Below are 10090 nucleotides of genomic sequence, written 5' to 3'. Positions count from 1 at the left end.
CGGGCTACAGACAAGGCACCGCGCCGCAATACTGGTTTGAATTGTGTTGAGCAGATGGCGCCACAACATTAGCACTGATGATGCGATGACATGCGGAACGCTATAAAAGCCTAATTGTTTACGGCATCATTCATTTATTACCCCTCTTCCGCATGGTAAGTGATGACGATAGCGAGCAAACACCAAGTAGACGCCGAACAGACGCTGTGGTGCAGGTGAACAGTTGTACGGGCTTGCGCCCGTACTACTTGCTAAGGAGGCTCAAATGTAACTGCAGGGAAAGCGTACACGTAAAGCGAAGCCCTGCAGTCGCATGCATGTAAACGCAACTTATGGTTACTGCGCCAAAACGTGTTTTTTTTGTGTCAATCTACCACACATGGAGAAAGTAACAGGATGGCAAGCAGACGCTGAGGAGACGACGCGGCGCGGATGAGCACATGTCGAGGGGCACTCGGCCTTCTTATTGGCTAAGAATTCGTGTAGCATCCACAGTGCTGCCACCAGCTTGTGAGATGGGATATAGAGAAATTCGTCTTCAACAAGAGAGACAAACTTCTGATGAGGACGCATTGGAACGCAGGTGAGGGCGTCGGCGGGCAAATTAGGCGAGAGAAAAAAAAAGCACTACAACAATATTTCATTTACTCAACACGAGGTTGGTCTTAACAAGTTTACTAAGAAGATCATGATAGTGTGCGTTGTATTTGTTGAGTTGGGTATCTATATTAGCTATAAGTAATGATTTATATACTATATATTATATAAGTAATATTAGCTTCATAAGTCATGATTTCAAAGGAGGTTTCGCACTATATGACAAATCCCCAGTGGGGAGATTCTGCCCTAATTTTTTTCATTGTATCCTAAAACCTCCGGGTCGTTTTGTGAAGCTCTTACGTCGTTTTTGAGATGATTATTGAAACTGCAAAGCCAACTTGTGATCCTCATTATAACGTACGTTTCCCATGGTGTCACATATATTTCTTTTACTTTGGGGGAAATGTAACTGTAATTCAGAAATTCGGGATGACTAAACACTGTTGTGAGGCTACGTAGTACACTGCGCTAATAATACACTACGCTAATAAGCTAATACACTACGTATTACGTAGTGTATTAGCTTGTTCGAGCGTCAAGTTCCCAGACAACGTTTAATTCTGAAGCACGGGGTGGAGTGATTCTTTCTTAGAAAGATAAGACGCAACATGATGGTCGTAAATTGTTGTACATAGTAAAGCTTTATTTGTTCTATCAAGGAATAAAAATAATCACATTTGGGGATACAAAAGTGCTCAAAACATGAAAGCACAGAAATTCAACCGCGCAATTTATATATTACAGGCGTTCGTGCATGTTGTTGACGTATCAGGGTTTTCATATGGTTGCGAAAATGCACAGTAGTGTTCAGTGATGGTGAGCCACAAAAGAGGAACAACATCATCATCAACATCAGAAGTAACAAAGTAGAACAAAGGAGGGCGTAGCTCGCGCTTCGAAGGCACTAGAGCTGTGGCTAGTAGGGGAAGCAGTTTCGCACGCACACAAGGAGAGAGAGGAAAAGAAAATTGGCCGCCATCCCGCCCTGCGAGCCTGAATGTCCAGCGAAGCCGCATAAAACACCACACATGGTCGAGCATGGTATTCACGCTGTTCTTCTGATGTCTTTAATTTCCGTGGTCTACCCATGGCAGTCTTAGAATGAACTGGAGGAGTTGTTAGACGGGTCTCCCTCTTATATATCAAGGCGTGGTGACGTCACAAAGTATATATATATATATATATATATATATATACACTGCTGTATACTATATATATATACATATGCTGTATGCCTGATTGCAAAGCAAAATATGCAGGTTGCCGCCGATTTTTAACCTGGAGTTTTGTGTTTACGCCACGAAATTGGCCGCCCAACGAGAGTTATACAGCTTCGCTGCACAAAACAACTTTATTGTATCTCAATGGATTGCAGAGCAGGTGGCCTCAATCCAGGCCGCCTCTGTCAGCGTGTTTGATGGCGGATAAGATGTACTCGACCAGGTATTCCTGTTTCTGGTGTGTAGTGGCTCTAGTCAACCACCTAGGGTTTAATGGTAAGGATAAAGAGGTGGGCTAAGGCACTACTTGCAGCGCTTGATTTTTCGGCCAACCAGGCGCTTGTCGAATTGCACGAGAGGATTTTAAGCTGCTAGTTGTTCTACATTCAATATCTCGAACAACGCAAACGACAGGTCAAGTGATGCGGACAGATGACGCTTTCTGTCCTGTCCGCTTCACTGGTCTCGTCGTATGCGTGTGTTCGATATATTACGGAAACGAGAGACAGAGCTTCCCCGAGCACCACCCCAAGTTAACGAGGGAGCACCAGAAAGCAAATAGGCAAATCCTGACACAGTCGTATGCCCACCCCCAAACACTAAACCGGATGTACCCGAGCCAGTACAGGCAAGAGTGCCCCGTGTGTCAGAAGCCAGCAACACTCCAAAACATGATAGCAGAATGCAGGTTTAGCCAACAACACCCACCACTCCTCCCCAATCTTAAACCCAACATGATCCCACCCCCCATCCAACCTCTTAGAGAGCGATGGAAGGTATTGCTATCCAGTCCCGCCCTGGAAGACCAGCTTCAGCTCGTTACCAGGGGCGAGGCGGCGAGAGCATCACATAGATTCCGGCGCATGCGCCGAAAAAGCTCCCTAAACAAAAATTTCATTCATTCTATAAGTAGAATATTTCGCGCATGAAATGAAATATGGGAAAAGATTAGTTCTGCGATGGCTTACGGACGGCAGTATGCAATTACAGGTCCATGCAACAGAATGTAATCCTCTTCCAATAAGTTGAAATATGTTCCAGTGTCAGGAAAGGATGTCTAAACAGATTTAGCGTAGGTAATATAATTTTATGTTAAACAGACTTCCTGGTGTTCAAAAATCCCAAAAAGATACAGCACAGTGTCCTTATGCCTTACGAGACCTTACTAGAATGTGGCTGTTTTACCTTAAGTAATAAAGCATGACGCCTTAATCATCTGCATCACTAAAATATCCCCCATTCAAGCTGCAAAGTTAATATGATGGCTTTATGTAATGCGTGTTTTTAAGGGAACAACAAGACTGATGTGATGAAAATTTATTCGTCACATGATTCACTAAGCTGAAGCTGTTTATCTTATGCAAGTAATGACAAAACATCGCGAAACGTTTGAAAACACATCTTCACTCGACTCCATCTGCTCCCTGCAGGAAACAAGGCGCTGCACGCGCTTACGTCAGAAGATGAGGCAATGGCCCTGCGTGTCGTGCTGAGTAACCGGACTGGAGAGAGCGCATTCGTGGACTACGAAAGCTTTCGTGTTGAGAACGAAGAGAACCTCTTCAAGATGCGACTCGGAAAGCTGCTGGGACCAGAAGGTGATATTTGGGTGCCTACTTCGGGAATTCCTGCTAAATTCCCTTTTTTTTTCGACGCAACAGCGATGCAACTACTTACGCGGCAACCCTGTTGTGGACAGGGTTGCCGCGTAAGTTCTCGCGTCGCGTCGATTTAAATGACCGCAATAGTGTTTCATGCCATTCGAAGGAGCCTTCAAAGTCTATTATAATATAAATGTAATGTGCCGGGTATTATGGAGGATCTGCTTACGAATCATTAAAAAGAATAAATTTAAAGTGTGCGTTGTATTTGCTGAGTTATCGGCTACTCAAAGTCGGATATTCTGATCGTGTCTTCAGCTCTCCCACTGCACACAATGCCGTCTGCAGATCGCACGTGGTATAATGTCCGTTACGCTCTGCCCACCATCTTTCTGACAGTGTCTGGGCTGTGTGGAATGACATTCCATCGCGATGTGGATCTCGTAGGTAATCGCACCGGCAGAACGGTGTCGTGTTTTGCCACCTGATGGCGCCACCGCCCCATTAGTAATCCCAATTATGCTAGCAAAATTACTAGCAAAACGCTAGCAAATTCGTTTTTAAGAAATACTCAGAAAACAGGGTTCAAAATAAATGAGCGGATAAAGTGCACAAGTATCTGTACCTGAAAAGCGTGGGCACCAAATGGAGGAAGAGGCCAAGGAAGTTGGCAGCCAAGTTCCGTGTAATTGAAAGTGTAAATATACAACCAGGAGTCCGCAGAAAGAAAGTGAGAGAAATTGAAACTATGAATTGGACGGAAAGGATGGAAACAAAAAAAAAAGACCATGGTAATTTAAAAGAACGGGAAGAAAGAAACTAGGATAGAAAATCTGTACGATAACACAAAGGGCAGTGTCTTGCTATTTGAGGCTCCAGCTGGTTGCATAAGGCCAAAAGCACACATGAGCAAATATTCGCAACAAGATGAGGCATGTGTAGCTGCAGCGAAAATCCGGAGTGCACTAAACACATCCAAATTGAATGCGAAGGGATTCCCCCAGTGATACCCGTAGATAACGTACACCTTCCAGAAGCGCTTGGACTTAAAGTGGGTGGTAGCATCAACTGGTCAGCAGTCGAGATAAGCAACGGACGTTAAGAGTCTAGGTGGAAAGAAAGCAGGAAAAGAGATTCATACGAGCGGATCCATTGCAGGCATAGGTAGCGCTGCAAAGTAGATCGAGAAGTTTTGAAGAAGAAAAAAAGAATAAAGAGATGTATATAAAACGTTAGAATGACAAAGATGTGTAACATGCCTGATTAAATTAAGCAGGCTAGGTAACGCTTTATTACTGCCCGGTTTCAAAGGAGATGCTAACAACTTGTCATTATGATCACCATAATCGTATTTTATCGATTTTGATCCTCACGGAGGTACCGTTCTTGCGATAGGTTTTAAGAAAGGCGGAGCGTGCTTACTGTTGCCTAATAATAACCAAATAAAAAGAGAAAAATAAAAAATGGACGCGGCTTTGAAATAGTGGAATGGATGAAAGATAGGATAACGCAAATGCGAGCGAAATTGTCGTATCCTATCTTAGTATATAAATGCAATACGGAGGTCAGACGACTACACTGCTTATCGGCTAAGCTCGTATTTACATTATACAAAAAATATTGTAGTGGCTGTTGAGCGTGTGCACAGTGACCATCTATTTTAGTGGACCACAAACTGAATAGATGAAGGCAGGCAAACTGAAAAGTGAGAGAAGAGACAAATAGAGGAGGTAAAGAGGCGCTTGATTTGTGGAATTGGCATGAAAGTAATGTATATTTTAAAATTAATTTTTGAGCACAGTGACGACTGCTATTTATTGTTAATAATGCAATTTGTGTAAATTACGCGTCTAATGTAGGATCATGCGCTAAAGTCCTAAATAAGCGAAGGTTACTTTGTGCCTTTTGTGTGAAGGCGTTAAAAGAATTTCAGTTTAGTAAAAATTCATTGCAAGTGAGTTTCAATGAGCGCTGTAAGAGACATCAATGGTTGTTATATTTTTAGTAGGTAAATGTTTATAAATGGAAACGGCGGCTCACAATGCGGTTGCTTTGTATGTCACATCGTTCATGATGTGAAGTTCAACCTTCAAGAAAGTACCTTCATCGTAATAAACTTATGGATTAAAAGTGGACGAAAGCATCAACCGGTCAGCACTCAATATAAGGAACAGACGGTTAGAGCATTGGACACGTGGTACAATGTCCATTACGCTCTGCCCATCATCTTGCTAACAGATAATCTCTGGTTGACCTCACTGTCCTTCTTTTACCTTTCTCTCTCTTGCTGACCGTGTGGCGACTTTGTGACAGGACATTCCGTCGCGATATCTTTAATTTTAATGTTTCCCCTTGTATTTTTGAACCACTTGTGTACCTGGGACACATTTTGTGATACCCTCTATGCTCAAAATCACTGCGCGTACGTCTATGAAAATGCGCAATTTTTTTTGGAAATTCTATCCTCTCGATATGCTTTGCCCTGAAGGTCTAATAATGTTTATGTTGATGAAGAAAAACTGCAGTGTCAAAAGCACCGTCAAAACATCTTAGCAATGTTGACGTTGTTTATTTTTGGCACAGATATATGTCGGCCTTTGCACAATATGTAGTTAAGCAAAGGCCGTTTTTTCGTACAGTGTCCAGCTACTTTTGGCTACTATGCATGAGGCAATGCGAACAGTATGCCCTAGACTTCTCTACGTTAGCTGCTTGTGCCAAACGCCTAGAATAAGTGGTACAACACAAGAGAAATTTCTTGACATACGTTCACCCATTGCACTATTCTTCGCATGGAGGCTTACTTAAAAAATAAATCCGGATCCGGCGTTGACGTTGGGATATTTTTAAAGCAAATCTTTGTGAAGCGGGCAAGTGTATGCTCTCAAACTAAATACAATGGTTACAATTGCGTTCATTATCATCATATGCAACGTGGAATTCTATACTATGTTTGCTTGCGCACAGCATAGGCCACAATTTTATTTTCATGAAATGTATGTATTTATGCACCACACCATTCACTACCTTTGTAGAAATGCAAAGAGCAGTTCACGCGAGAACACAATGCGAGCCATCGACGCAGTGACGTCACGGCAACGAGTGCGATGTTTAATGTTTTGAGGCGGAATAGTGGCGAGTTCAATGCGAATGACAGCCATAAGTAGGACTATTGTTCCAAGATGTAATTTAGGCGATCGGGCTAATAATGTTCACCCGTTTCACTTCGCCGTTTGTGTAACAATGACAACTGCCGCGCGCGCACGTTCTATGCTACCTAACGCACGCGTCAGTCGTCTCAAAGAGCTACTTAGCATTGGCACGCATGAACTATTCGTGCAATTGTGGCTTAATTGCACGCATACTTCTCCCGTGCAAACGCCATGTGCGTAAGCCAAGTGACTTAATGGCCAATAAAAACCGTGATTGTCGCTTAGTGGCTATAGTATCGGCCTGTGGACACCTGGGTTCAATACCAGCATAGGGAAAGTAATTATTTTCTTCTTGCGAGAATATCGTGCGAGATATTCGGCAAGATAGCAGCAGCAGCCGCCGCAGCGGCAACGTTCTTCAAATTTTGCGACGGTTCTCAAAAAAAGGTTCACTTTAAAAGATTACCTGGCAGTCCGGGGCCTTCATTTGTCGAGCTGGCTGTAGGTAGTGTGTCTGTCGAGGCAATAAAATAGTGTTTGTCCCAGCTAACATTAACTAAGCTGGTTAAAGAAAAAAATGATAAAAGAAGTCACGGTGCAAGATGCGATTGTAAAACCGAAGGCGTTCGGTCGTCATACATCTGACAACCGAACACGGTCGGCTTTATGAGCAAGTCTTGCTTCGTGATGTTTAATTTTTTAGTTTTTTTTTATTTGAACAGCTTGGCTAAGGTTAGCTGAGGCACCATATTCGATATTCCCGACACTAATGACATAACTTTTGCCTTACTTCATCTGGCAATATTCTACTTCTATGTTTCAGGGTGGGACGCACTCTCGGACGGCAACGATCAGAATTTCTCCACCTTCGAAAAGGACAATGATGGCGCGCTGTCCGCACATTGCGCCTACCGGTACCGCGGTGGTTGGTGGTACAACAACTGTCACCTCGCCAACCTGAATGGCCTGAATCTGAACGGACCGCACGACAGCTACGCCGATGGCATCGAGTGGGGCGTTCGGGGATACCCCACCAGCCTTTACCATTATTCGTTCCCCAGCGTGCGTATGATGATACGACCGGCTGGATCGCTGTTGGACCGTCGAAGCAAGCTGGATTCTCCACTTCCCGCGTGACCACGGCAGCAGTATCGGGCCAATAAATGTCAATTACGTTGCGAGAAAGTCAAGCAAGAAATAAATCAAGAACCGGCGAATGAAACCTGTGTAGACTGTGACCGCTTAAATTTTAACAGCGGAGCTGTTAAAGCTCTTCGTTGCGCCGCTTAGTGGGAACAAAAACTGCTCCTGGCGATGACGTCACAGCGCATTGCCTAGCACACCCTCGTGGAGCACGGTGTGCTTCGCCTCCTCTCCGTGTCGTGCACATTTTGCCTTGACATGGCACGTGAAGGAGAGGGAAGGAGAGCATGCGCGCGGCGCGCGCTCTGCTCGGGAGAAAGAGATAATGAGAGTGAGAGATAAAGAAATTGTAGCCGCGCCAAGGAGGCAACGCGCAGAACTGCTGCCGACGCGATCCGCGTTTCCCCATTTCTCCGCATTCGCGCCGAACGCGCGCGGTGTCCGTGACGGCTGCACGCGCTTCTGGCGGCGGCCCGGCAGGTATCGAGCAGCCACGCCCCGGCAAGTGTGGAGGCGCAGCTTGGCCGTGACGTCACGGTGAAAATAAAGCTCGAAGCAGCCGCGACGGCGGTAGAACTCTCGTTGACTCTATGGCAAGCACATGTAGCCTTAACATGGGACGACCAAAGAAGATCCGTACACCCGAAGAAGCAGCCGCTCATCTTGAAGCGCGTCGCGCGGCCAAACGAGAAGCTGCGCGTTTGTGGCGAGCCGATTCGTAATAGCGTGCCTAGCAGCACTTATACAAGCCTAGCGAAAATTAGGCAAGCCTAGTAAAACCTGAAAGAAGGCAGGTTGATCACCAGCTCCGCTGTTTACTCCAGCCTTGCACCATTAGTGCAAGCTGCCCACATTTTTTTTTTCTGTGCCGGTGCTTGCAGAGCTCCCCACAGCGTCCGTGTGGCCTCATGCTCACTGAACCCGAAAGTGGTAAGCTATAGGCCTGCCGCGTTCTTGCCTTGTGAAAAAATAGACTGTAACATCAACATCTCCCCGGAAAATCTACGGGCGCGGTGGTCGGCCACGCTACTCACCTCAGAACTCCTAGACCAACTTTGGGCCATCCAGCGAGCCATGGATGCCGTGCGGGAGCAACAGCTCCCAGTGGCCATCTAGGCGGCCCCAGGCCCGGGCCTCCCAATCGCCGGATTTCAAATAAAGTTATGTCACTCACTCATCAACCTCAATAATGTTCGATGAAAATCATATGTGTTTTTATGCCAGGAGCCGACGGTTCCCCACAACTCTTCAGGAAAGTAAATTCGCTAGCTGCTGACATAGACAAAATCTTTAGATAATGCCTCCAGGAAATTAAAGATTTTGTCCCGTAGCTTTAAAAAATGCGAAAGAAATTAAGACTTACTTTTGTGGAAGAGTAATTTCAGCTCGAAATGCAACAGCCTTGACCCTAACAGATCTTACCCACCGTGACGGTTCGGTGGTTGTCATTGTGTGGCTTAGGATGTGGTCGTGGGATTGATTAACTGTCATGGAGGCTGCATTATGATCGGGTGGGAGCCAAAACGTTCCTGCAGATAGGCTTAGGTGCACGGAAAGAACCCCAAGTTGCCAAAAAGTAATCAGCGGTTTTATACTTAATAGCGCATGAAAAGAGACGAGGCACAGATGGACTACGTGGACACAGCGCTGTGTCCGCGTCGTCCATCTGTGCCTCGTCCCTTTTGATGCGCTATTAAGTATAAGAGATGGAATACCAACTCGCCCAATCTTACGCTCTTTCAAGTTAATCAGCGGTGTCGCGTTGCGGCGTCTGTCACAGCCCCGGTGTCCAACATCCTTCGGGTCGTTGGACCTCATGATTTGTTTGAGTCCAACGATGTTTTGCTGCACCGAGTACACGAATTAATTACGTACTTGTAATAAACGTAAATAGAAATAAACTTTATATGTCTATTTCTACTTGTGTCTAGTTTGCAGCCTAAAACTTCAAAATAGCCCCGCACTTGTACATGCATATATGCTAAATAAATAATTCAAGCGTTCATACGTTTTTCTGACAATAGCATATTTGCCATCAGGTATTGCTTGCTCTGCTCTAAACAATGTTTAAAGTGTGCAGCATAATTAATTCAACGGCAGTGATATCCTTAAGCACACTTCTTATCTACATTGTGTACGGACAACGACGCGCGCAGCAGAACCGTTCAACTGGCCGCAGCCCCATTTTTGAGTGACGATACCGAAAGTGGTGAACTACGGTCGGTTGGCAAACCATACCGAATGAATACACAATACCGTTGTGGAGAACGAGGGCAGCACAGCCCGCATCTTGAATAGCTAGCTGCTCAGCCAGCGGGTATGCTCTCCCAGGCTTTCTCTTGATGCCGCAAACCTGAACTTCCGGCAGTAATGC

General features: G+C 45.2%; 1 protein-coding gene across 1 annotated transcript; it reads left to right on the top strand.

Annotated features, from left to right (window-relative positions):
* The first annotated feature begins 2432 nt into the window (after positions 1-2432).
* LOC119443976 (techylectin-5A) lies at positions 2433-7801 on the top strand. The gene is made up of 2 exons (XM_037708528.2): positions 2433-3418; positions 7397-7801. Exons 1-2 carry the CDS (start codon positions 3292-3294, stop codon positions 7708-7710), a joined length of 441 nt encoding a protein of 146 aa, XP_037564456.1. The 5' UTR covers positions 2433-3291; the 3' UTR covers positions 7711-7801.
* The last annotated feature ends 2289 nt before the right edge of the window (positions 7802-10090 follow it).

This window comes from Dermacentor silvarum, chromosome 3 (assembly GCF_013339745.2).
Source record: "Dermacentor silvarum isolate Dsil-2018 chromosome 3, BIME_Dsil_1.4, whole genome shotgun sequence".
In the NCBI taxonomy this organism is placed as follows: Eukaryota; Metazoa; Arthropoda; class Arachnida; order Ixodida; family Ixodidae; genus Dermacentor; species Dermacentor silvarum.
This window is presented reverse-complemented; position numbering and strand designations above follow the sequence as displayed.